We start from the raw sequence: 27551 nt of genomic DNA on the forward strand, positions 1-27551 counted from the left end.
CCATTCTGGGGGGCAGTGAGCCAGACCCCCACGTCTGCACTTCACTCCTCATCCCCTCCCAGCCCCTCCTCTCTCCTCAGCCCCTTTCCCGGGCCAGGAGGTCACCTGATCCCTTTGTCTCCAACACCTTCAGCTGGCACCTTTGCAGAGGAGGGGCCCAGGCCATCAGTTGCTAGGAGACAGAGTGCCAGGCATTTAGGGGCACTGGCCCTTTGCTCTGCCAGATACTTAAGAACTGCCATGGGGACACTGAGGCACCAACACAGTATTCAGAGAAAACATTAAGAACACTCCCAGTTCGTCACACCATCCCGTCCCCACTGCTCACAGGAGGTTGGGGAGGAAGGGGCAGAGCAGCCGGGGTCTTTCTGCTCCCCCCTCCCTGACCCCAAAGCTCCCCTCCTGGGGGAGGGGGATCCGCCTGCCCCAAGCATCACCCTGATTGGCCGCTCCCCCGCAGAGGCAGGCCGGTGGGGAAGCAGCCAGCCAGAGGGGGGTCCCTGGCAGAGGGGGAGCGTCTCCTGTCCTTGCGCTCGGGTCACTGCGCTGAGCCCAATGGAGTCACTGCAGCCAGTGGGGAGAGCCCCATTCTGGACCAGGCCCTTGGCGCTGGTGTCCCCAACCCAGCCTGGGCCTGCTGCCAGCCCACTGACTCGGACTGCAGCCAGGCAGCCCTGGGCCACTGCCGGCTTATTAGCAAGCCAGTGACAATCTATGGCCATGTGCACGGCTGCTGGGTTCCTCCTGGAGGCTGCCTGCTGCCGCATCCCCTGCTGGCCCTCCCCTCTGCCACACGGGCAGAGCCAGCTCCCCCCGGGCAGGGCTGGGGCCAGCTCCCCAGCATGCAGCCATCCCTGTCCCTCCCCGGCAGGCCTGGGGTGCACCACAATACCAGCACTGAGCAGCTGCGGCATGGCCAGGAGCCCTCCCTGGAGCAGCCTGAGTCATGGCTGAGCTGTGTGCTCCCCTGGGCACTTGGGCGGGACACTGGTTCGTTGGAGGGGGAGCTGCAGGACTGTTACGCCCCCTCTCCCTGGAGCCCTAGGCTCAGAGCCCAGCAGCGTGGGGCTAGGAGCCCTAGGAGCACTCAGTGATTATCGCTAGAGCGCAGTCCTACACGCCAGCCCCCCAAGTGAGACAAGCCATGGCCCAGGGGCTTCTGCCAGAACAGCTCTGTTGGTCAGAGATTGCACCTCGTCAGCCCCTCGACAGTCTGTTGTGCAGCCTGGCCAGGACATGCAGGGGCACTTCGAAATCCCCAGCCAACATCCTGCAGGCTGAGCTGTGGGTGGCAGGTGTGTAGGGTCGGGGGCATCCTTGGGTGAGACCTGGCCCTGTGCAGCTGCTAATGATTCCCTGGCACTTTTCCTGAGAGCAGGGCTTTGCTCTGTTCCTTCCCTTGGCCAGCGTGTCCAGGGGGCTGCTGCTCTCCACCCCAGAGGTGGCTGCTTTCAGCAGGGTTGAATGTTTCAAGTGGGCACAGGGCTTTGGGCTGGGCGCAGAGCAGTATTGTTAGAGATGTGCCTGGAGATGGCACGTTAGAGGCATAAGTACAGCTCCCCACACAAACCAGGGTGCTGGCGGCAGAGGCCCATCTCAAACAGCTGGCACAGAACCCAGCGCAGGGGGGAGACCCGTTGCTGTTTGGGGAGGGGGAAAGCCCCTGGCAGAGGTGGTCTGGGTGCGTGAGACTGTTCTTCGCGCCCCGTGGAGCAGCAGGGAAGGCGGAGGCTGCCTGGTAGCAGCTGCGGTTGCCTGCACTGGTGCATTGTGCATGTAGGTTGGAGCAGGTGCTTGGGAGAGCTCAGAGGATGCTGGCAGGCAGGGAGGGAGGGATCTGAGCAGCTCACGTGTCTCCTCTCTCCCTGCTAATGTTGGGCTTTTCTCTCTGTCACTGCAGGCTCAGGATGGAGAACTGGCAGCCGCTGGGCACTGCAGCCTAGAACCCCCTGCCCCAATTGCTTCTCCTGTCTCACACCCTCCATTTGTGCTGGCTTTCAAAGGTCCATTTCTCCCTCCCTCCTCGTCTGGCAAAAGAAAGCAAAGGAAAAGCGCGCCCACCTCTCAATGTGAAGCCACGAGAGGAAGAAAGGGCACGAAGGTCTCTCTCCTGAGCAGCGTGAGCCCAGCCGGGGCAGATCCCAGCACACGCTGAGCCTGGGGGGATTATGAGGCAAACATGAGCCTCCTGCAGCAGTGGGTGTTAGCAGCTTTCATCTCCCTCGTGCCTCAGTCAGGTAAGCGCTGCCCAAGGCAGCCCCTCAACTTTGGGCTCCCCCTTCCCTCCAGGGATTTGTTCTGGTCCTGGCGGCTGCAGGCTAGGGCTGCGGGGCAGGAACATGACCTCCAGCAAACCCGCAGGTCCAGTCCCCCCGCCTTCCCCTGCGGGTCCTGAGCTCTGCTGGCAGTGAGCAGGATCCCAGCTTTCGGCCCCCACCCCTTTTCTTTCCCCTGGTTGTTTCTCCCCGGCCGTGATCGCAATCTCTTCTGCTGCAGCCACACGCTTTTCTGCAGTGCCTCCCCCGGCACCAAGGTGGTGGGAGCAGGGAGGTCTTGGAAGACCTGTTCAGGGGTCTGGGGGGATTGCCCCAGGCATGGGAGGCTCTGACTCTCTTGCTGGAGAGCCTGGCCAGTCCACTCACCCCACTCCGCTGCCTAACACCCATCCTGCCCGTGGTGAACTTCTATTCCGCTGCAGCGTCTGCTCTCCTTTGCACTCGGCAGGTCGCGCTAAGGCGGAGACGCAGCCTGGTGCTTTGCAGGGGAGGTTTCCCAGCCCTAGATGGGACACAAGGCCGGTCGCTTCAGAAATCACCCACCCCAGCAGGTTAGTGGCGCAGAGCACGGGAGGAGAAGTCCAGAAGCATCAGCTGGACACCAGGGTCAGGAATGCGCCTCGAGGAGGAGGCAGCCCCGTAAGTGAACCCGTACAAGCATCCCCCTTCCACTCTGTCAGCACCTTGCACCCCGGGCTGCAAGTGCTCCCTGGGCCCCCCGGTGGGGAGGAGGAGTCCCAGCTGGGGCCTGTGCTGGGACAGGTGGATGGCAAAGGCTCTTCCAAGTTCACAAAGCTGCTGCTCTTCAGAGCGGGGCCAAAAGCTGTTTTTGGCTCAGCTGCAAACAATGGCCCAGGGAAGAGACTGTTGGGTAGCTGGGTTTGGTGTAGCAGTGCCCTGCACCATCACCGCGCCGGGCCTGGGCCTCAAGCATGTCCTGGGGGTGGGGAGGGGGGAGGCCCTCTGCCACTGCCCACGCTGTACCCATCCTGGGCTGCCCCGGAGCTCGCAGGCCCCTGGGACTACCTGGCACCTCTCACCAGCAGCCGAACCCCTAACGTAGCCATTGCAATCTGGGGCGGGTTGGAGAGATTACATGGGAGCCCGCGGGCAGGGCTCATGCATAATGAATGGGAGAATCACTCAGGCTCAGGAGGAGGACGCACATTTGCTGTAATCAGGAGCGAGTTATCAACGCTCCCCGGTTAACTCCTTGTCCTTGCCGTGTGGGCGGATGCTGCGGTGGGGCCGTGCTGAAACCCCTCCAGCCTGCATTGCATGGGAGATGGGCTCCAGCCCTGTGCACTCTGCTCCATTCACTCTGTTCCAGCAAACGGCCAGGCAGCCTTGAACGCTTTCCTGCAGCTGGATCCCACCCCTGCACCAAGACAGACCCCTCATGGCTCGCCCCAGCTGGAGCACATGAGGCCTACGCAGGGCTGGCGAGTTCTATGGGCCCGTGGTGCCCGAGCTCCAGCAAATTCACAGCCCGGGGTGTGTGTGTGTGTGGGAGGGGGAGGGCTTGTACCCATTCTGGGCCCCACCAAAAATTACACAAACCTGCCGCCCCTGTCTAGGGGCTCCAGCCACACTCTGGGCCCTGCCCTGGGAGCACACAGGCTGCTAGGTAGGATGTGCCTTGGTCTGCAGCACTTACATGCCCAGACTTTGCCTGCTCCCAGGGGCTGACTGATCTGCTGAAGGGGGAACAGACCCGTCAGGCAGGGATGAGCTCTGGGAGAGCCCCTGGGACTGTGGCAATCCACTGAGGCCCGGCTGCTGGGCCCTGGCCAGTCGTGGGCGGTTACTCTGGGCCCAGGATGCTGCAGCCTGTCTGGCGCATGTGACGGAGCGATCCCGTGAGCCCAGCTCTGAATCCAGGCACCCAAATTCCAGAACCCAACCAGACCTTCCCCCAGCCCCATGTGTTCATCCCACACCACCCATGGCGTACCCAGAGGTTCCCCCTGCCCGCTGCACCAGCCTGCTCAAAACAGATCCAGCCAGCCCCTGGCTCTGGATCTCGCCCAGGAATCTGTGAGGCTCTCAGGGCAGAGAGCTTATGGGAATAGGCTCCAAAACCGCTTTTCAATCTCCCAGCAGGGGAGTCTTGTTGTCCCCTACCAGCTGATTCACTGAAGTATAACAACCTATTTTTACGAGCAGCTAATGGAGCTGTTCCTTAGTGTGAGGGGTAGAGTCGGTGCAGGGTTGGCGGTCCCAGGTTCAAACTCTGCTGATGACCCCGCAGGGGTTTCGTTAGAGCAGCTTCCCTGGCATTTAGGAAGCAAAGCAGGTTCTTTCTCGCTGCAGAACCCCATCGCTGAGGCGCCAGGCAAAGTGCTCTGGAATCAGGCACAGGCTGAAGACGGCAAGGTCTGGCCATGCCAGCTGGGGCTGCTTCTCTCTGCCTCAGCGAGGATCCGTGCTGCCGCCCCGGGGCTCTGATGGCAGCGGGCCTTGGAGCATGAGGGTGTCACCCAGCCAGCACTTCCCACTGGCTGCAGGCCCCTGGGGAAGGTTCCCAGATTCCAGGTGCCACTAGGTCGCCAGGCAGGCCCGAGCCCTGGGCCTGGGCCTAGACCCCGCAGTTGCTCGCTGCCTAAATCTGCTCCTTGGCTGCTGCTCTCCCGTGGTGCAGGGGCTGAATCCGGCGCCAGCGATGTCCGTGGAAAGACTCCCAGAGACCCCAGATCTCTGCTGGGAAGCTGCAGCTCTGGAGGAGCCCGTCTCCTCTGCAGAGCATGGAGCAGGGCCCGATGCGGGACCCTGCCGGGCGATGGCGCAGACACGTCCGAGGGACTGCACGCTGCACGCTGCACGCTGGTTTCCAGGAGTCCAGACAATGCCCACCCTGCCCTGACTCACTCAGCTGGCTCCAGGGAGCCTTTCACTTCACATGCATGTTTTTACATCGCTTAGCGGCACCCCGTTTCCGGCTCTTACCCTGACCCCTTTCCTGCCCATCCTCAGCCCTGCTGGCGCCAGCCCCAGCACAGGCGCAGTTACGCCACGCGGGCACCTGACCCGCTGCCTTATACTCCAGCCAGGGCTGTTTGGCCCACTGCGGGGGAGCCAGCTGGGAACGGGACCGAGGCCCAGTGTTATTGGCAATATCCTGCACTCCCCGAGCCCCCCGCCTGCTCCCTGAAGTCTGCTGGCGTTAGTGAGTCGATCCTTGAAACAGCCTCGGGCGGCGTGGCAGGTCAAGCTCCCCCTTAGCCAGCTGGGCAGACAGTGGCCGCACAGCTCAGGAGCGTCAAGCCAGGCCTAGCACCACAATAGCCTGACTCCCCACCCCAACCACGTCACCCGCCCAGCCGCTCTTGCCGTGAGACACGTGGGTCTGTGATTTCCGGGCTGCGGAGGAGCACAGGGCTGGCCAGCGGGTTGTTAGCCTCGGGCTGCTCAGCACTTCGCAGCTTCCCACACTGATTAGCCACAGGAAAGTAACTTATGGCTGCTGGGCTGCCCTAATGGGTCGTGGGGGCACTCGGGCGCTCGGGGCTGTGTTGGTGGGTTCAGGATCGTGGGGTCGCTCGGGCACTCGGGGCTGAGCTGATGGGCTTGGGATAGTGGGGTCACTTGGGCACTCGGGGCTGAGCTAGTGGGCTTGGGACAGTGGGGTCGCTCGGGCACTCGGGGCTGAGCTGGTGGGCTCGGGATTGTGGAGTCACTCGGGCGCTCGGGGCTGAGCTGGTGGGCTCGGGATAGTGGGGTCGCTCGGGCACTCGGGGCTGTGTTGGTGGGTTCAGGATCGTGGGGTCGCTCGGGCACTCGGGGCTGGGCTGGTGGGCTCGGGATCGTGGGGTCACTCGGGCGCTCGGGGCTGAGCTGGTGGGCTTGGGACAGTGGGGTCGCTCGGGCACTCGGGGCTGAGCTGGTGGGCTCGGGATTGTGGAGTCACTCGGGCGCTCGGGGCTGAGCTGGTGGGCTCGGGATAGTGGGGTCGCTTGGGCACTCGGGGCTGAGCTGGTGGGCTTGGGATAGTGGGGTCGCTCAGGCACTCGGGGCTGAGCTGGTGGGCTTGGGATAGTGGGGTCGCTCGGGCGCTCGGGGCTGAGCTGGTGGGCTCGGGATCATGGGGTCGCTCAGGCGCTCAGAGCTGAGCTGGCGGGTTTGGGATAGTGGGGTCGCTCGGGCGCTCGGGGCTGAGCTGGTGGGCTTGGGATAGTGGGGTCGCTCGGGCACTCGGGGCTGAGCTGGTGGGCTCGGGATCGTGGGGTCACTCGGGCGCTCGGGGCTGAGCTGGTGGGCTCGGGATCATGGGGTCGCTCAGGCACTCGGGGCTGAGCTGGCGGGTTCGGGATAGTGGGGTCACTCGGGTGCTCGGGGCTGAGCTGGCGGGTTCGGGATAGTGGGGTCGCTTGGGCACTCGGGGCTGGGCTGGTGGGCTCAGGATCATGGGGTCGCTCGGGCGCTCGGGGCTGAGCTGGAGGGCTCGGGATCATGGGGTCGCTCAGGCGCTCAGAGCTGAGCTGGCGGGTTTGGGATAGTGGGGTCGCTCGGGCGCTCGGGGCTGAGCTGGTGGGCTTGGGATAGTGGGGTTGCTTGGGCGCTCGGGGCTGAACTGGCTGGTTTGGTGTTGTTGGGTTGCTCATAAATTTCTATTTTGTTGGCACTTTGTTTAGTCAAAGCAGTGATCTGTACAGGTCAAATTTGGTATCATCCCAATGTGACAAGACCAGGCACGTGCTGCATACTTAGATTTACTGTGGGGCAGTCTGTGGCCTGTGCTAGGCAGGGGGTCAGATTGGGTGATCACATGCTCCCTCTGCCTTGGGACCAGGGCCTGTTCCAGCTTTTTTGCTGCCCCAAGTGGCGAAGAAAAAAAAAAAAAGCCGCGATCAGCGGCACTTTGGCAGCAGCTCCACGTTCTTCAGTGGCAATTCGGCGGCTGGTCCTTGCCTCCAAGAGGGACCGAGGGACCCGACGCCGAAGAGCCGGATGCGCCGCCCCTCTCCATTGACCGCCCCAAGCACCTGCTTCCTGCGCTGGTGCCTGGAACCGGCCCTGCCTGGGACCTGGGAATATCCAACATTCCTGGGAGCTGCTTACGTCAGGATCCTTAGACTTGATAGCGAGAGTCAGAGCCAGGAGCTCTATTGACCCAGGCTGCCCTGCTCCGCATCCATCCAGCACTGCCCGAACCACCCCCCAAATCCTGCCCAGGCTGAGTGTAAAAGCTGCCCTGGATTCTCGAGGGAGATGGGGCTCTCTCTTCCTTGCTCGTTCCAAAGCCCTGAAGGGAGTTGTTCCCAGCACAGCACAGGTGCTTCTCTCACAGCAGCAAGGTTGCTTTTACTGGAACAAGAATGTGAAAGGCCACAGGTAATCTGCTCCTGGGAGAGGATGTGTGATGGGTTGGAAAGAGGAGAAGACTCTGAGTCAGGACTCTGGGGTTCAATTCCCAGCTCTGCTACTGAGTCACTGTGTGACTTTGGGCAAGTACTTTGGCTCTGTGCCTCAGTTTCCCCATTTGCAAAGTGGGAAGAATACTGAGCTACTCCACAGGAGGAGTCACTGTTGCACTCCCCTCACCTCTGTCCTTGAGCCTGGGCATGAAGCGTGGTGGGCATGAAGGCCATAGAAATGCCACAGAGCAAGAGCCACCCTGTGGCTCCCAGTCCTGGCAGCAGGGTCCTGTGGGCTTGGGGAGAATGTTTATTCAGGGGGAGGAGGCTGGGGATGGAAGGGGCTGGCTGGGTTCTTTGGGTCTCACGTTCAGAGCTTTGTCTTGTCAGCGACCATTAGAAGTTGAGAGCCGTGTGCTTGTGGAGGGGGAAACTGAAGGGGTGATGGTCCTTGGCCTGTGTCCCAGGTCCCAGAGTGCCGTGCACAGGTGCTGTTCACCTGGGAGGAGGGCACTCCGGTGCAGCTCACCTAGCTCCTGGGGGAGAGCTGCTTCCACCTTGTGCCCCAAACTCAGGGGTTGTACTGTACGACTGGAGAATTGCTAACATAGTTCCTATCTTTAAGAAAGGGGAAAAAAAGTGATCCAGGCAACTACAGGCCTGTCAGTTTGATATCTGTAGTATGTAAGGTCTTGGAAAAAAATTTGAAGGAAAAAGTAGTCAAGGACATTGAGATCAATGGTAATTGGGACAAAATACAACATGGTTTTAGAAAAGGTAGATCGTGCCAAACCAACCTGATCTCCTTCGTTAAGAAGGTAACAGATTTTGTAGACAAAGGAAACGCAGTGGATCTAATTTACCTTGAATTCAGTAAGGCATTTGATACGGTTCCTCGTGGGGAATTATTAGCTAAATTGGAAAAGATGGGGATCAATATGAAAACTGAAAGGTGGATAAGGAACTGGTTAAAGGGGAGACTACAACGGGTCGTACTGAAAGGTGAACTGTCAGGCTGGAAGGAGGTTACTAGTGGAGTTCCTCAGGGATCGGTTTTGCGACCAATCTTATTTAATCTTTTTATTACTGACCTTGGCACAAAAAGCGGGAATGTGCTAATAAAGTTTGTGGATGACACAAAGCTGGGAGTTATTGCTAACACAGAGAAGGACCGGGATATCCTACAGGAAGATCTGGATGACCTTGTAAACTGGAGTAATAGTAATAGGATGAAATTTAATAGGGAAAAATGCAAGGTCATGCATTTAGGGATTAATAACAAGAACTACTGTTATAAGCTGGGGCAGCATCAGTTTGAAGTAACAGAGGAGGAGAAGGACCTCAGAGTATTGATTGATCACAGGATGACTATGAGCTGCCAATATGATATGGCTGTTAAAAAAGCTAATGTGGTCTTGGGATGCATCAGGCGAGGTATTTCCAGTAGCGATAAGGAGGTGTTAGTACCATTGTATAAGGCACTGGTAAGACCTCATCTGGAATACTGTGTGCAGTTCTGGTCTCCCATGTTTAAGAAGGATGAATTCAAACTGGAACAGGTACAGAGAAGGGCTACTAGGATGATCCGAGGAACGGAAAACCTGCCTTACGAAAGGAGACTGAAAGAGCTTGGCTTGTTTACCTTAACCAAAAGAAGGCTGAGGGGAGATCTGATCGCTCTCTGTAAATATATCAGAGGAATAAATACCAGGGAGGGAGAGGAACTATTTAAGCTCATTACCAATGTGGACACAAGAACAAATGGATATAAACTGGCCATCAGGAAGTTTAGACTTGAAATTAGACGAAGGTTTCTAACCATTAGAGGAGTGAAGTTCTGGAACAGACTTCCAAGGAGAATAGTGGGGGCAAAAGACATATCTGGCTTCAAGACTAAGCTTGATAATTTTATGGAGGGGATGGTATGATGGGATAGCCTAATTCTGGCAATTAATTTGGCAATTGATCTTTGATTATCAGCAGGTAAGTATGCCCAGTGGTCTGTGATGGAATGTTAGATGGGGTGAGATCTGAGTTACTACAGAGAATTCTTTCCTGGGTGCTGGCTGCTGAGTTTTGCCCACATGCTCAGGGTTTAACTGATTGCCATATTTGGGGTCAGGAAGGAATTTTCCCCCAGGACAGATTGGCAGAGGCCCTGGAGGTTTTTCACCTTCCTCTGCAGCATGGGGCATGGGTCACTTGCTAGAGGATTCTCTGCACCTTGAGGTCTTTAAACCACGATTTGAGGACTTCAATAGCTCAGCCAGAGGTTAGGGGGGTGTTACAGGAGTGGGTGGGTGAGATTCTGTGGCCTGCATTGTGCAGGAGGTCAGACTAGATGATCATAATGGTCCCTTCTGACCTTAAAGTCTATGAGTCTATGATTCAAACAAGTACTACGAGGAATCAGGTCCCAAGAGCTGGAAGAGGTCGGCCAGAGTTCCTGGGGGATTTCTTTGGGTGGGAGAGGTGCGATCTGTACCAGGAATCACAGCAGTTGGCTGCTAGGGAGGAGAAGGAGCAGAGAAACAGAACAGCGCCTCATTCATTCATTCAGCAGCAGCCGGCCCTTCACTCACTGGGCGAGCCTCCGCAGCCGGCTGTATACTAACCCCCAGATCCTTGACCTCCTGCCTCTCCCAGCTGCTCCCCCAAGCTGCAGGCAGATCCTATGCTGGGCTCCCCCTCCTGCCCCCGCCCAAAGATAGCTCCATTGCTGTCACTCAGCACACGGAGGGTTTCGGTTACTGAATCATCCAGAGATGGAATCGGACTCTCCGGTTCCTCATTAATTGGCTGCTGACCTGGAATCTCTGCCTCTGACGGCGAAACCCCCCGGCCCTGCGTCCCTAAAGCCAGTGCACAGCCCTGCCTCCTGCCTCCTGCTTGCTTGGTGCGGCTAGCGCAGCTCTTTGCTACTCTCTGCCGGGGGGCGAGGAATTGCAGACCCAGCCAGAGCAGCGTCTCCCACTGGCCAGCACCAGGCGAAGCCGAGGAAGGTTTGACCCTCTCCCAGAGTCCTGTATCAGGGCAGCCCTCCAAGGGCTCCGTGAGGTGACTCGGGCTGAACTGCAAAATAAAAATCAAATAAATTCTATAAAATGTTTTGTGTGAACGGAAACTCTGGGTTTTCGGCTTTTCTCACTGACACAAACAAAACATTAAAAAAAATTCATTTCCATTCAATTGAAACATTTTGTTCAACCTGAAAATAATTTGTGGGTTTTTTTGTTTTTGTTTTTCATTTGGGGTCATTTCAAAGCAAACCCCCTGTGATGAACTAGGAATGTTCCTAATGTTTTCTCTGAATACTATCTTGGTGCCTCAGTGTTCCCATGGCAGTTTTTAAGTATCTAGCAGAGCAAAGGGCCAGTGCACCTAAATGCCTGACCCTCTGTCTCCTAGCAGCTGATGGCCTGGGCCCCTCCCCTGCAAAGGTGCTAATTGAAGGTGTTGGAGACAAAGGGATCAGGTGACCTCCTGTCCCGGGAAAGGAGCTGAGCAGAGGAGTCTGGAGCTGGCTGGGGACAAGGAGTGAACTGCAGACGTGGGGGTCTGGCTCACTGCCCCCCAGAATGGACCCGGCCGAGGGGTCCGGTTCGCTGTATCTACAAGCTCTGTTTTAGACCCTGTTCCTGTCATCTAATAAACCTCTGTTTTACTGGCTGGCTGAGAGTCACGTCTGACTGCAAAGTGGGGGTGCAGGACCCTGTGGCTTCCCCAGGACCCCGCTGGGGTGGACTCGCTGTGGGAAGCGCACAGAGGGGCAGAGGATGCTGAATGCTCCAAGGAGAGACCCAGGAGGTGAAGCTGTGTGAGCTTCTTGCCCTGAACAAGTCTGCTCCAAGGGAGAGGAGGCTCCCCAAAGTCCTGCCTGGCTTGGTGGGGAGCAGTTCCAGAGCATCGCCCGGTGACTCCGTGACACCCCCAAATGAACTGGTTCAGCTTTGGGGCTTTCCCCCCTCCCCCAGTTCACGATTTGCTGACTTTGACCTGAATTCCACTGGTATTCGGTGCCCAGCCCTGCCGGAATGTTTTGGGGTGAAAATTTCCTGAAAGCATTTTGCTTGGCTCTCCTCAGCACCCCCACCCCCGGGGTGCTGGCTCAAGTCCTACTGTGCCTCTGAGGGAAATAAGACCAGGCTGCCGCTGATTGGTTTCTGCCAGGACCATGAGATACGCCAGCACAGCCAGCCAGCGCCTGGGAAGGCGCCATCCTTATCACTCAGGTCTGTGGCTGGTCCTTTCCTGGAACCTGGTGAGCTGTTGGCCTCACTGAGATCTTGGAGCTGGGAGTTCCACAGACCAACTATTTCCTTCTAGGAGAAATAACTGGTTTGAAGTTGGTGTTGTTGCCACGTCTTTATGCTCCCCCCCCATAGCTACAGAGGAGTTGGCACAATTGTCGTGCTCTGCGTGTGTGTTGCAGGTCAGGACTTGGGTGTATTAACAGTCGTGTGTGGGCCCAAGGCAGTGCTAGAATAACTAGAAGGGGAGGTATATGCTAGTGTGGAGGAACAAGGGTTTTGCTGCTCAGACATTATAGAATGGGGATAAATAGTGTGAAGCTGGATGTGTCAGGTGCTGTGAGCAGCAGCAATTCTGCTGACAACCCTCTTCCCATCAAGAGACTTTGATACTTTTTTCCAATAGCCACGAGAGCCAGGACCCTTAACCGGTCCTGTGTCATGCAGTTCCTCAGGTAATCTGTCATCCATCAAAGTGCGCGAGTGGTCTCTCCTCTGCAGCACTTGGCCGAGGAATACGCACACCCATCACACAGAGTTTATGCAGGTCGTGAGGCAAGTTTTGTATTTATTCGGAAAAGTTAGCAGCTGCAGCAAACGGTCTTCTTCCTAGCCTCCCCTTCATTTTGCCAAGTGTTTTACCTCGGTCTCCACACTGTCTCTATCGCCTCCCTAGTGTTTTGCAAGTGGCTTTAATTCTCAGGCTTTGGGCTAAGGCAACTGACACCAACAAGAACAGATTTATTTTCAGAAAATCTTTGATGTTCTCCAGGTATTGGCAGAAGCGTGGCTAAACGGTGTTTCCTGAGGTCTCCTTTCTTCTCCGAGTGGTGTGCCGCTGGGTGCTCCATGCACCTCTCAAGCCCTTGCTCGGAGAGCTCCAGCTAGCAGCATCGGTTTAGCCTGCGCACGCTCCCTGGCAGACACCGAGAATGGGCGAGAGCTGCTTCTCTACTGCCTCGCATGGCCTCCTCGCGCATCCTCGGCCCCTGTTTATTCTCAGTGAGGGAGTTTATCGTTGGTAGTGTTAGTATAGTTAGTTAGGTGCAGGTGAGAGGATTGTTTTCCTGCTCACTTCCCTCTGGGAGACTTGTCCTCTCCTGGCAGGGCTTGCCTGTTGGCTCTCTTGCTGGGAGGCTCTGTCGGAAAGCAACAGGAGCTCCAAGCATGGCCACGGCCTGTGGGAGTGCCATGTCTCCCAGAAGTGCTCTGTCTCAGACTGTTGGCCATGCAGCTCCCCTCTGAGCCAAGTCAGGAGACCCCTCTTCCCATTCAACTGTCCCCAGGCAGCCCCAGTGCCCAGCAACCTTGGGGCAAGCTTCTCCTATGACAGACAGGTCTTTGGAAGAGTCCTGGAAAGAGGCGCACGGACTCTCACTCCAAAGAGACTAGGTCACCACCAGGCCTTGGTCTCCGAGGGGACTGCTGAGGCCAAGGACCCTTTCTCCAGTACCAGTGGGCCTGTGAAGCCCTGGATATCCAAGGACTGGGGTTGTTTCCGGTAACACAGGAATTCTGATTCTTGAGGGGCCTCTTGGTGTTGGATGAATCAGAGTCGCCATTGTTGATGGGCACCAAGCATCTGTTGGTACCAAGACCTCTGTCTCTGAGCAGCCATCCTGTGGCCTAGGACTTCCCTCAGTGGCTGCTCCCCCATGGGAGGATGTGGAGGGAGAGGACTCCCAGTCAGTCTCCTGGATCTCTGTGAAGAGTTCTCCTATGTACCCCTTTGGGAATCTGCCCTCGCGCGGGGAGAACCTTGCCGGTCCCCAAGGAAGGTGGAACCAGACGCCTGCATTCACTCTTCCTCCAGGGTCAGTCTCCACTAGCACAGCTGCTGCCGACCTGACGCTGGACGCCTGGGCCATGGTGGCCCTGCCTGCGCTTCACCCAGTGATGTCAGAATAGGGGGACAGGGGGCCTGGCGTGTCCACTTTTCACCATGGCGGATCTCACCTCCTCCCTCTCCTCTTCCTCCCCCCCGTTTCCCTGCCCAGGGCAGATGGAGGTGGAGGGTCCGCACTGGCTCCCCACAGTTGCCCATACAGCTCTTACCTTGGCCAGACTGCGGGTCCAAGGTGATGCACCCTGGCTGCAGCTGGGTTGGGGTAAGAGCCACGCGGGCAGCTGTGGGGAGCCTAGGTCCCTGCACCTGCCCTGGGCGGTGGGTCTGGGGGTCAGGAACATGAGCAGGGGGCTGCTTTCGGCCTCAGAGGGAAGTGGTGGGGTGGGGCCCTGGGGGAAGAGGAGGGGTTGGGCGGCCCCAGGCCCCCCCACTTTTGTGAAGGCTCTGCTGCCCCTCCGGGACACCCACTCCCATGTCTCTCAGCCTGCCCCTTTTCCACCCACTGGGAAACAAGCAGAGGTGAAAGTAAGCCAGTACGATACGGTACGGCGTACCAGCAAGAGCCAGGACACCATGCCAGACTGGACCGGCTTTTCCGGCGGGGATTTAAAGGGCCCAGGGCTCCAGCCACTGCGAGGAGCCCCAGGCCCTTAAAATCATTGCTGGAGCTTCGGCAGCCAGGCTCCGGCGGGGATTTAAGGGGCCCGGTGCTCCTGCAACCGCACTGCCTTCTAGGGCCTGCAACAGCCATGCTGGGATCCTGGGGCTGCCCATTGGCAGTAATTTACAGCCCACCGGCACTGTCCCTCAGTGAGCCCAGGGTTTCACATCCTCCCCGGACCCTACCCCCACGACAGGAGAAGGCTAAGGCAGATGAAGACGTTGCTCCTGTTGCGTCATTGTCACTGGATGAGGTGGTTATGCCTCTACCACCTTCCACATCCTCGTTAGAAGGGTAGCAGACACTGCGATCCGGCTGGATTTCTTCAACACCTTCCAGAGCGGCGCTTCCTATTAACGAGGCTCTCCCGGACCCGGCTAGGAGTGTGGCAAACGCCTGCCACTGTTCCACCACGTGCAAGAGGGCAGAGAACACGTTCTAGCTGCCCCTTAAAGATTCCGACTTTTTATCTTCCCATCCCCCACCTAATTCCTAGCGGCGCGTGCAATGAATGAACGGGGTCAGGCAGCACTTTTTGAGATCTACACCCTGTGACAAGGACCAAAAATGGCTGGATCTCTTTGGACAAAAGTCTTGCTCGTCTGCAACCCTGCAGTTCCAGATCACACACTGCCAGGCAGTCCTGGCCAAATACACCGAAGCTCCTCAGCAGCTGCCACACGACCGCAGGGAGCAATTCCAGTCCCTAGTGGCAGAAGGCCAACTCTTGGCCAGCACGGCTCTCCAAGCATCCTGAGGTGCTGCAGACACTGCTGTCAGCTCCAGCTCCACCACAGCAGTTCTGGAACCACAGGGTGTCCTGGCTCCAACTTTCAGGTTTCCGAAAGAAGTTCAGAACCCAGTAGAGCACCTCTTCTTTGATAGCCATGGATTTTCTAGGAGACCTCGAACAACTCTCTGCAAACGTTGAAGGACTCCCAGGGCATTTACACACCTATGAGGAAGACACGTTTTAAGGGGTCTTGCCCAGAGATCATACCCTGCTCAGTTCTTGAGGGACCATAGACCCTGGGAACCCCAGAAAGAATCATAGAACTGGAAGGGAGCTCGAGAGGTCACCTAGTCCAGTCCCCCTGCACTCAGGGCAGGACTAAGTACATAGTTGCCAACTTCCCCTCTGCCCGGTGGGGGCTCAACCCCCACCTACCCTTGGCCCCACCCTCCCCCCACTCCCATTCTACCCCCTTCCCCCAAGTCCCTGCCCCTGCCCTGCCTCTTCTCTGCCTCCTCCCTTGAATGCGCCGCATCCCTATGTTCTTTATAAGCAGATAGGGTGAAATGTGGCACCTGATCCCCCTGCTCTGTCTCACTCATTGTTTTCTGTCCTTCTATCATGGCCCCACTTCTTTATCTGCGTTCGAAACCAAACAGTCTCGACTGGTTCTCTCTCTAGATCTCCCACTCTGAACCCCATCATTCTGATTTGCCCATTCTGGAGATGGGGGGCCACCACTGAGCAGTGTGCTGGGGGTGGAATCCACTGAGGATGACAGTACAGTGTTTCCGGGGGTGGTAAATGGGTGCTGAGGCCCTGGAGCTAGTGGGGAATCTGTGGGGCCGTGCATGGGGCAGAGCATGGCTTGCATTGTGGGGGCCTGGGCATTTGCCATCTTTTTATGGTGGATGGGAGAAAACTGCTGGGTTGCCAGGTGGACGGGCTGACATTGGCCCTGGGATGGGTTTGGCCCAGTCTAGGTGTGCAGCAGCCTGGTTCCAGTGGCCGTGTCATGGGTAGCCATGCTGGGCTGGCCTTGTGGGGGTCTCAGGCGGTTTCCCAAGCAGGAGTCACCATTTTTGCGGGACTAGGGTTGGCAACTTTCTAATCGCATAAAACCGAACAGGCCTGTCCCACCCCTTCCCAAGGCCCCGCCCCTTCCCTGTCTAGGGGGGTGGGGGAAGGTTGAGGGCTCTGGCTGGAGATGCAGGCTCTGGTGTGGGGGCAAAAATGAGGGGCTCAGGGTATGGGCTGGGGCAGGGGGTCGGGATGCGGGGAGGGCTCCTGCTGGGGATGAGGAGTTTGGGGTGCATGAGGGGGTTGGGGCAGGGAGTTGAGGTTTTGTGGGGCGGTTCAGGCTCTGGGAGGGAGTTTGGCTGCAGGAGGAAACTCTGGACTGGGGCAGGGGGTTGGGATGCGGCAGGGAGGGTGGAATGTGGGGTCCCAATGGTGCATGGGTGGCCAAGGAGGTTCTGTGCACTGCTCTTGTGCCCGCAGGTGCCGCCCTCACAGCTCCCATTGGTCGCGGTTCCCAGCCAATGGGAGCTGCGGAGCCGGCAGTCAGAGCAAGGGCAGCGCACGGCGCCTCCCTGGCCACCCATGCGTCTAGGGACTGCTAGGATCTGGCGGCTGCTTCCGGGAGCCGTGCGGGGCTAGGGCAGGCAGGGAGCCTGCCTTAGCCCCGGGCCCCCACTGTGCTGCCAACTGGACTTTTAATGGGCTGATCAGTAGTGCTGACCGGAGCCACCAGGGTCCCTTTTCGACCAGGTGTTCCGGTTAAAAACCCGATGCCTGGCAACCTTAAGCAGGGCCCATAGGGAAGGGCGCAGGGTTTTGTACTCCCTCTCCAGCTGCAACACTGCCACCACAGCAAGAAGTGCTGCTGGCTCTGCAGTGACCACAGCCTGCTTGTGTGAGCCCACCAGGGCGTGGCTCTTGCCGCCACGGCTCGCTGTGCAGAGAGAAGCTGTTAGCATCCAAATGTGTTGACCCAGACAGCCCCTTGTGTCAGTACGGACCCCACTCATCTCCCCCTGAGAGGGCAGTGGCATAGCGATGCCCCCTCCAGCCTCTGCCTGCAGATGGGGGGCTGCAGGACTGGGGATAGGGAGGTTATAGTGTTGGGACGACAATGGTGGGGCAGCGCAGTGACAGGAGCTTTCAGTGATTGGGGGGGTTGCTGTGTAGGGGAAAGAATTGTGGGGTGTGCAGTGCCCGGGGCATGCAGTGCCAGGGGAATGCAGTGCTGGGGGTATATTGTGGGGCATGTGTGTGCAGTGCCTGGGGCATGAATTGTGGGGGGTGCAGTGCCAGGGCATACAGTGCCAGGGGGATGAATTTCAGGGCCGCAGTGCCGGGGGTACATTGCAGGGGATGCAGTGTCAGAGGCCTGCATTGTGGTGTGTGCAATGTCAGGAGGGCGCTTTGTTTGGGGTTTCAGTGCCAAGGGGTATAATGCCAGGTGCATGCATTCCCAGGGGTACAGCGCAAGGGGGTGCATTGACAGGTGGGTGCTTTGTTGGGGTTGCAGTGCCAGGGGTAGAGTGCCAGGGACATGCATTGTGGGGGTGCAGTACCAGGGGCATGCATTGCGAGGGGGTGCATTGCAGGGCTTGCAGTGCCAGGAAGGTGCTTTGTTGGGGGTTGCAATGACAGGGGTTAAATGCATGGCCATGCATTGCTGGGGGATGCAGTGTCAAGGTCATACATTGCTGGGGGACGCAGTGTCAGAAGCGTGCATTGCTGGGGGTCGGGGGATACAGTGCCAGGGGCGTGCATTGCTGGGGGATGCAGTGTCACGGGCGTGCTTTGCTGGGGGATGCAGTGCCAGGGTCATGCTTTGCTGAGTGACGTAGTGTCAGGGTTGTGCTTTGCTGGGGGACACAATGCCAGGGGTGTGCATTGCTGGGGACACGATGTCAGGGGCATGCATTGCTGGGGGTCAGGGGATACAGTGTCAGTGGCGTGCTTTGCTGAGGGATGCAGTGTCAAGGGCGTGCATTGTTGGGGGATGCAGTGTCAGTGGCGTGCATTGCTGAGGGTTGGAGGATACAGTGCCAGGGGCGTGCATTGCTGTGGGATGCAGTGCCAGGGGCGTGCATTGCTGGGGGACACGGTGTCAGGGGTGTGCATTGCTGGACAGGGTGTTTTAACTTCGCTTCTCTCTGGTTCTTGCAGTTTGTGCACCTGGCCCAGGTGAGCTTCCTCATTCATGCCTTTGGCTCGGCCTTCACCTTGGACCTGGAGCTCAACCAGTAAGTGCTTCCCTAGGGCTGTGGGTGTGAGTCAGGGCTGAGGCCCAGGGCAGGCTGGGGTGGAAGCAGCCAAAGCGTGGCCTGTCCCACAGCGCTGGAACTTGGGGGGGGCTCAGCAGCTGTGGGGCGTGAGTTTGGTGGGGCTCAGGCCAGGTGCCAGCAATCGGGCATCCACAGCAGATGGCCCCCACTAGTGTCACAGCTGAGGAGCCGTGAGCACTGTGGTGTCAGCCTGGCCCCATGTCTGTTCCAGGCCAGGTGTGCGTGGGAGGCTCTGAGCACGTGTGCAAGAGATGCTTCGAGGGGGGCAGGTGGGTGCCCTGGCACCGTGCTGGGCTGGCTCCAAGCTCTGGCATCGGGTGAAAGCTGCCCCCTTAATATTTCATGGAGCCCTCTGGAGCCACCCAGCTCTGACACTGAAGCCCCAGGCCCAGGTGTCAGCAGGATGAGGTGAGCTCCAGAGCCTGGTGTAATGGGAGCCGGCGTGATCAGCCCGAGTGGCTGGCGATTGGGTTTCTGTGCCAGGGAGTGAACCTGCAGAGCTCCCCCGGGGGCGGGGGGGGGCAGGCTCTGGGTCCCAACAGCCCAGCCCCACCCTGACTTCCCTCCAGTGCGCCTCCCAGTAACCCAGGCAAGCCCCCAGCCCATTGCAAGAGCCCCCAGTGAAAAGCGAATGCAGCGTGGACAGTGTGTGTGTGTAATGAGAGCGCAGCTGTGGACAGTGCACAGTGTGTGTAATGAGAGTGCGACTGTGGACAGTGCGCAGTGTGTGTTTGTGTAACGAGAGCTCAGCTGTGGACACTGCACTGTGTGTGTGTGTAGTGAGAGCGCAGCTGTGCACAGTGCGCAGTGTGTGTGTTTGTGTAACGAGAGCTCAGCTGTGGACACTGCACAGTGTATATGTTTGTGTAGCAACAGCACAGCTGTGGACAGGGCACAGTGTGTGTGTTTGTGTAGCGAGAGCACAGCTATGGACATTGCACACTGTGTGTGCGTTTGTGTACTGAGAGCGCAGCTGTGGACAGTGCACAGTGTGTGCGTTTGTGTAGCGAGAGCGCAGCTGTGGACATTGTGCAGTGTGTGTAATGAGAGTGTGGCTGTGGACAGTGCGCAGTGTGTGTGTTTGTGTAACGAGAGCTCAGCTGTGGACACTGCAGTGTGTGTGTGTAGCAAGAGTGCGACTGTGGACAGTGCGCAGTGTGTGTGTTTGTGTAACGAGAGCTCAGCTGTGGACACTGCACTGTGTGTGTGTGTAGTGAGAGCGCAGCTGTGCACAGTGCGCAGTGTGTGTGTTTGTGTAACGAGAGCTCAGCTGTGGACACTGCACAGTGTATATGTTTGTGTAGCAACAGCACAGCTGTGGACAGTGCACAGTATGTGTGTTTGTGTAGCGAGAGCACAGCTATGGACATTGCACACTGTGTGTGCATTTGTGTAGTGAGAGCGCAGCTGTGGACAGTGCACAGTGTGTGCGTTTGTGTAGCGAGAGCGCAGCTGTGGACATTGTGCAGTGTGTGTAATGAGAGTGTGGCTGTGGACAGTGCGCAGTGTGTGTGTTTGTGTAACGAGAGCTCAGCTGTGGACACTGCAGTGTGTGTGTGTAGCAAGAGTGCAGCTGTGGACAGTGCGCAGTGTGTGTGTTTGTGGACAGTGCGCAGTGTGTGTAATGAGAGTGCGGCTCTGGACAGTGCGCAGTGTGTGTGTTTGTGTAACAAGAGCTCAGCTGTGAACACTGCACTGTGTGTGTGTGTAGTGAGAGCGCAGCTGTGGGCAGTGCACGGTGTGTGTGTTTGTGTAGCTAGAGTGGTGCTGTGGATAGTGCATAGTGTGTGTGTTTGTGTAGCGAGAACGCAGCTGTAGATAGTGTGCAGTGTGTATTTTTGTGTGTGTTTCCCGAGGGGCGCAGGAGAGGAAGGGGAACAGGGCTGTTGGGTGCATGGTCCAGGCGGCTGAGCCTGCAGTTACAGGGAGAAAGGCCAGTGGATGTGCTGCCACAAGGATGTCACCGGCCCTGCACATCAGGGGCCCTGGTTAATCTGACCCCCTCATCCCCTACCTGCCCCAGCCAGCAGCAGTTCCTCACCTGTCCCCCCTTTCGTTTCCCTGGCAGCCACCTGCTCTCCTCTAGCTACGTGGAGCGGCACTATGGCCAGGATGGGAACAGCAGCCACAGCACGGTGAGTGGAGGCAGCACAGGGTTTCACTGGGCGCAGATGGCGAGAAGGGCCCTGCCAGTGGGGCTGAGGCGCCAGGCAAAGTCTTTCCGGCGGCAGGTGTAGAGCCGCAGGACGAGCCTGGGCCAGGAGCCTGCATCGATGTCATGCAGCAGTGGCCCAATCCCATGCTGCAGTGCGGGCTGGCCTGGAGCAGCCTTTGTGAGAGCCCAGGCCGCTGGCCAGGAGTCAGGAGAGCCTGCGGGTCCTGGCTGCGCGGTGACTAGAATGGGAATGAAATTAGCAAAGTTAAATGAATGGTGCAACGGCTCATGAAATGAATAGGTGGCACATTTGAAACTCAGCAAAGAAAATACTTTTACACCCAGTGCTCATTAGCCTGTGGAACTCACTGCCACAGGGTGACCTTGAGACCAAGAACATTGCAAGATTCAAACAGAGATCAGGCATGTCTGCTGTACAAGAGTATCTTAATGAATGAATAGTGGCAGGGTAGTAACCCTGGTGCATCAGGGCTTGAGCCCATCCCCGACTAGGATGAGACCTATTGCAGGGGCAGATTATCCCTCTCCTGCTGTGTGGGGTTCCTCCAATGTCCTCTGCAGCATCTGCAGCTGGCCCCTGCTGGAGACAGGGCACTGGGCTAGCTGGGCCCGGGGCTGACCCTGCTCGGCACTGCCGGTGCTGCTGGATGAGTTGCTGCCAGGCCAGGGAGCTGGTGGCTGGTGCGGGGGTGGAGTGGCGCTCCCATCGGGGGAATTCAAAGCGAGTTTTGCGTGCGGTGACGCACAAGGCCAGAGACTAGCAGGTCATGGCAGCGCCGCGCTTCTGCCTGGCTCAGCGAGCATGGAGCTGGAGAAATGCCGCCAGCCGCCTCTCAGAGCCGAGGGGACAGGGAGGGAGCACAGGCCCGATGGGACAATGCGGGGTCATTTTGGGTCCCCTTGGCTGGAAGGATCCCCAGAGCCCCCTGTATTCAGGCCTGAGACTGGCCAGCACCAGAGGTACCACTGCAGAGAGGAGCCTGACTCAATGCAGCCCCAGAGCAGGGGAGGGGACCTGCCCTAGGCAGGGTTCCAGCCAGAGCCCAGCTCAAGGGGGATGGAAATCCAGGCCAGGTCTTCCTCCCCTCCCCTGGGCTGCGGCTGTGGCCACTCCAAGCTTTGCGGCTGGTGATGGTGAATGGTGAACTGGGTGTGGTGTGATCACACCAATACTGAGCACCAGCTGTGAGCACCAGTCAGCAGAACAAATCAGACCCTGTCCCTTTAACTGCAACCCCCCACCCTCCCCCACGAGCTACCCTGGCCCCAGCCACCGTGGTACAGCCTGGGTCCTGGGCCCTTGTTCCCCAAAGGGTCAGTGGCTGCGAGTGCCCACTCCCCGCCCGGGCCTTGTGCCACGCGGGGGTATGGCCCATGGCAGCCTCTTCAGCACGCATGCAACATGAAGGGTTAATGCCACAGCCCAGCTGGCCCAAGGACCAGCACTCCCTCTACCCCCTGGCTCTAGCCCAGCCACCCCCTGAGCTGCCTTCCCCCAGAGCAATCCACCATGGCGAGTCTGGCTCCGCTGGCTCTAGGCCCAGGAGGCATCACTGCTTCGAGACGGGCAGAAAGAATCAGCTGCATGGAGCCCAGTGAGTCACTGCTGCAGACAGGGCACGTCTGGGCTACGTATCCCTCCTCCCCATCTGATGCGCCCCTTGCTGCTCTAGCCCAGAGCACTAGTCAGAGGCAGAGCCAGCCAGCCAGCCACGGGCATGCACGCCGGCAGGCTGTGACACAGGCTTACTCCCAAGCTGCTCCCTCCAGCTCCTTCTTGAGAAGCTCCCTGGCTTCTCCTCATATGGATGATGCAGGGGTGCCCCAGAAGGTCACTGAAGGAGGGCAGGTATCAGACGGGTGGCCGTGTTAGTCTGGCTCTGTAAAAAGTGACAGAGTCCTGTGACACCTTATAGATTAACAGATGTATTGGAGCAAGAGCTTTCGTGGGTGAATACCCACTTCGTCAGATGCATGTAGTGGAAATTTCCAGAGGCAGGTATAAATATGCAGGCAAGAATCAGTCTAGAGATAACGAGGTTAGTTCAATCAGGGAGGATGAGGCCCTCTTCTAGCAGCTGAGGTGTGATCACCAAGGAAGGAGAAACTGCTTTTGTAGTTGGCAAGCCATTCACAGTCTTTGTTTAATCCTGAGCTGATGGTGTCAAATTCGCAGATGAACTGAAGCTCAGCAAAGGAGGGCAGTGATCTGAGGGGCTTGCAGCCAGGCAGACGGTGGTTGGGCACATCAGGAGTTTCGGGGAGGGTGGGGGGACAGAAACTTGGTCGCAGCTGGCCAGGGAGCTAGATGCAGGGGTGAAAGTAACTTACAGGACTTACCAGTACTGCCGGAGTCCTGAGGGCTGTGTGGCCTCAAACGGAAGAGGTGGGGCCTCTCAAGATTTAAAGGCCCTGGGACACGGCTGTGGCTGGGAGCCCCAGGGCCTTTAAATCAACTCAGGGCTCCCAGCTGCAGAGGTGGCTGGGAGCCCCTGGGGCTCAGGGACAAATTAAAGGGCCCGGGGCTCTGGCTGCCTTGGAGCCCCAAGCCCTCTAAATGCCCCCTCAGCTCCGGCAGCTGGGCTCGGGTGTGGATTTAAAGGGCCCGCACCTCCCGCGGCTGCGGGGAGCCCCAAGCCTTGCCGGCCTGGGGCCGGGATTTAAAGGGCCTGGAGCTCCTGCCACTGTGGGGAAACCCGAGCCCTTTAAATCCCAGCCCCACCCTGGATGCTGGAGCTGCAGGGGGGAATTTAGTTCTGAGCCCTTTAAATCCCGGCCCCAGTCCAGCTGGCGGAGCTGCAGGTGGGATTTAGGAGCCCAGAGCCCTTTAAATCCCTGCCGCAGAAGCCGGTGAAGTCTGGCACGGTGTACTGGCTCTTGCTGGTGTGCCAAACCAGACTGTACCAGCTTACTTTCACCTTTGGCTAGATGGGACCTGCCATGATCAATCTGAAGCAGCTGGGAACGTTGGGTAGCTTTGTGAAACAGAGATGTGTGCAGACGTGTACTCTACTGAAGTGAAACGACTGGCAGGGCCGAGCAGGGGGAGGGGTGTCTGTGGCTCCAGGCCTTTCTGGAAGATGTGGTAATGAAGCACAAACCCTTGGGCTCAGCACAGGGACAAGTGGCTGAAGTAAGGGCCTGTGCTACACAGGAGGTCACTAGATAAGCTAATGGCCCCCTCTGACTTAGAACCCTGTGAATCTACGGATCCTGACCAGGCGGCTGGGGTGGCTCTGGCCTGCCTGGGCACCGCCTCTGCAGATCAGCTCACTCGGGGCTCTTTAGTGTCCTCTTGTGGGGGTGCCTGCAGACCCCCATCAGGGATCGGGGCACTATGCTGGGTGCTGCACAGACACATGACACAGAGACCCCTCCCTGGAGAGCTCAGGGGCAGTGAGCTTGTCCCCATGACCACACAATGCCAGCCAACCCCTAGGCACTCAGCGTAGGGGTTCAGTCGAGTTCCAGCTGTCTGTGATCGAGACCCACCAAGCAATTGGTGAGGACTGAGTACGAGTGTCTGTCTCTACTTAGGAAAGCCCTAGGGGCTGGGCTAGCAGGGGGCTGTGGGTCAGGATTGAGGGGCGCTGGCCGAACTGGGGGGGGGAGGCCAGCGCTGGGCTAGCAGGGGGCTGTGGGTCAGGATTGAGGGGCGCTGGCCAAGCTGTGTGTGGGGGAGCCCAAGGCTGGGCTAGCAGGGGACTGTGGGTCAGGATTGAGGGGCACAGGCTGAGCTGTGTGGGGGAGGCCAGGGCTGGGCTAGCAGGGGGCTGTGGGTCAGGATTGAGGGGCGCTGGCCGAGCTGTGTCGGGGGGAGGCCATGGCTGGGCTAGCAGGGGGCTGTGGGTCAGGATTGAGGGATGCTGGCCGAGCTCTGTGTGGGGGAGGCCAGGGCTGGGCTAGCAGGGGGCTGTGGGTCAGGATTGAGGGGCACTGCCTGAGCTGTGTGGAGGAGGCCAGGGCTGGGCTAGCAGGGGGCTGTGGGTCAGGATTGAGGGGCGCTGGCCGAGCTGTGTCAGGGGGAGGCCAGGGCTGGGCTAGCAGGGGGCTGTGGGTCAGGATTGAGGGGCACTGCCTGAGCTGTGTGTGGGAGGCCAGGGCTGGGCTAGCAGGGTGTTGTCGGTCAGGATTTAGGGGCACTGGCTGAGCTGTGTGTGGGAGAGGGCAGGGCTGGTATAACAGGAGGGGAGGGGTCCTGGTGCATCTGGACTTTGCCCCCAGAATAGATCAGCAGGGCTGTAAAGATATTTCCCTTCCGGGAGGGTGGGTGTGTGTATAGGAGTGAGAGGGGTCATCGAGGCTGCTCCTATTGCTCTGGCCTGCTGCAGAGAGCACAGCACACCTCCCCAGCCTGGGGCAGGGGGCAGCCCCCTTAGCGCACGTGGGAGTGAAGCAGAATGACACCAGGTTGCCGGGACTCTCCCTGCAGCTGGCGGAGGGGTGGGGGAGTGGCTGCAGCAGGTGCAGCCATGGTAAAAAGATGAATGGGTCTGTCCATAAATAGCCTGGCGTGTCTCTCGACCAGTAACCCCGCCTGTCATGCAGATTTCATGGTGCCTCTCAGCACAAAGCCAGCCCTGGAAGTGGAGCAGCAGTAATGCCGAGGGAGTGCGAAACATGGACAGGCCGGGAGGGACTGGGCGGCCTGCTCCGCCCTGCCCCGCCAGCCCTCACCCGCTCTCTTCCCTTCTGGGCCGCCCTGCTCATGCCCCGCCTCTCCTCGAGTCCTCCCACCACTCTGTGCCAGCCTGGGGCTGTGGTGACTGGGACCCCTCATCTGCCCCTCTGGATGCCCAAGGCCGGGGCTCTGTAACCTGTGCAGAGACGGTTCCTATAAATAGACACCATGGAGCAGGGCTGCTGCTAGTGCGTCATGCGAGCCTGTGGAGATGGGGCTGCACACACGTGCCCAGACGTCTGGAGGGGAAGGGCACCCGTGCACTGCTATTGGCAAACATGGACTTGCAGTAAGTGGGAACATGACGCACATGCAGACAGGTGCATGCACACATCTGGGCAGACACACATGCATGCCTACATGCAAGGACATGCATGCACCTGCAGACAGGTGTGCAGGTAGGGTAACGCCTATATATGGATGCACAGAGACATTGACATGGGCATGAAAATGGGAGCAAAGGTCCCACACTCTCTAGGACATGCAGACAGGCAGCTACATGCAAAGATCAGACAAACAGCCACACAGAGGATAAAAGACCCCACCCCCACAGACACAGCATGGCATACAGGCAGATAGGCACGTACACAGACATAGAGACACACACTTGCACATGCATGGGCACACACCTGGAATACAAGCACATGTGGGCACACGTGTGTGCAGACGGGCTTGTCCATCTGACAGAAGCTGTTGTTACAGTCTGAGAGATGAGCAGGGGGACCCCAATTCCGGTGCAGCAAACTTTGGTTTGGCATCCTAAACCAGGAAGGGGCTACAATTTGTCATCTCATGTTCCAGTTGGGGGGAACTGAGGCACAGAGAGGGGCTGGGACTTGCCCCAGGTCAGAGCCAGGAATAGCACCCATGAGTTCTGACTCCCATTTCCCCGGCTCTCTTCACTAGACCGTGTTCCCTCCCAGAGCTGGAACTAGAGCCCAGGAGTCCTGGCTTCTAATTGCTTCCAATCAATAGCCTGTGCTCCCTCTCCGCTGTGGTGGCTGATGGCTCTCCTTGCCCCATTGCTCTGTTGCAGGGAGCGGGGGAGCACTGTTACTATCAGGGCAAACTCCGAGGGGAGGCGAGGTCCTTGGCAGCTCTGTCCAGCTGCCGTGGTCTGCAGTGAGTACCACCGTGGGCATGGGGGGCGGGAGCGGATTGAGCCAGCACAGGCACAGAGCCCCCAGGAGGCTCTGATGCTGGAGTGGCAGTGAGGAGGGAGGGAGCATTCTTGCAGGGCTGCTCACCCTAGGGGGATTTGGATGAGGGTGGGTGTCATGGCCCTGCCCTGCTGGGTAATCCAGAGTGCTGCGTTGGCTTTGGGTGCAGGGAGTGGGAGAGGTGGTTCTGTTCTGCGGGGCAGCAAATTGGCTGGGGAACTGGGTTGAAGGTCCCTCGCTGCCCAGTGATGCTGGAAGGTTCGTGGGGTGGGGGCAGGGGAGTGGGTCTGCATCCATCTGTGACAAAGGGGTGTCTGCTTTCCCTGCAGCGGAGTCTTCTCAGACGGGAGGGATATGTACCTGATTGAGCCCCGCAGAGCAGCCGAGCGTTGGCAGGTAAGGGCTGGGCTGGAATTCCATCACCCCCCATGCTGCCTACTTGGGTTCCCACTCACCCGGCTCCTGTTCCCTGGGGAGGTGAAGGGGAGGCCCAGGGTCACAGCACGGCCAACCATCAGGGCACAAGCCCAGCCTTCCTGCGGCTCAGACTCTGGTGCCAGGTCCTGGGCGCTCAGACACCGGTGCTGCTGGGTCCTGGGCGCTCAGACACCGGTGCTGCTGGGTCCTGGGCACTCAGACACCGGTGCTGCTGGGACCTGGGCACTCAGACACTGACACCAGGTTCTGGGCGCTCAGACACCGGTGCTGCTGGGACCTGGGCACTCAGACACTGACACCAGGTTCTGGGCGCTCAGACATCGATGCTGCTGGGTCCTGGGTGCTCAGACACCGGTGCTGCTGGGTCCTGGGCACTCGGACACTGACACCAGGTTCTGGGCGCTCAGACACCGGTGCTGCTGGGTCCTGGGCGCTCAGACACCGGTGCTGCTGGGTCCTGGGCACTCGGACACTGACACCAGGTTCTGGGCGCTCAGACACCGGTGCTGCTGGGTCCTGGGCGCTCAGACACCGATGCTGCTGGGTCCTGGGCACTTGGACACTGACACCAGGTTCTGGGTGCTCAGACACCGGTGCTGCTGGGTCCTGGGCACTTGGACACTGACACCAGGTTCTGGGTGCTCAGACACCGGTGCTGCTGGGTCCTGGGCACTTGG

General features: G+C 58.7%; 1 protein-coding gene across 3 annotated transcripts in view; it reads left to right on the forward strand.

Moving 5' to 3' along the window:
• Window positions 1-1855: 1855 nt before the first annotated feature.
• The window catches only part of ADAM11 (ADAM metallopeptidase domain 11), a 50644-nt gene continuing 24948 nt past the window's right edge, over window positions 1856-27551 (forward strand). For 2 of the 3 annotated variants that reach the window (XM_030541638.1, XM_030541639.1), the window contains exons 1-6: window positions 1856-2237; window positions 2725-2915; window positions 18301-18377; window positions 20488-20554; window positions 26313-26398; window positions 26766-26832. In XM_030541638.1, the coding sequence (XP_030397498.1) occupies window positions 2180-2237; window positions 2725-2915; window positions 18301-18377; window positions 20488-20554; window positions 26313-26398; window positions 26766-26832 (546 nt within the window). In that variant the 5' untranslated portion in view covers window positions 1856-2179. The remainder of the gene's footprint in view (window positions 2238-2724; window positions 2916-18300; window positions 18378-20487; window positions 20555-26312; window positions 26399-26765; window positions 26833-27551) is intronic. The other variant, XM_030541640.1, reaches the window with a different exon arrangement.

The sequence above is a fragment of the Gopherus evgoodei genome, chromosome 23 (genome assembly GCF_007399415.2).
Source record: "Gopherus evgoodei ecotype Sinaloan lineage chromosome 23, rGopEvg1_v1.p, whole genome shotgun sequence".
Taxonomy (NCBI): domain Eukaryota; kingdom Metazoa; phylum Chordata; order Testudines; family Testudinidae; genus Gopherus; species Gopherus evgoodei.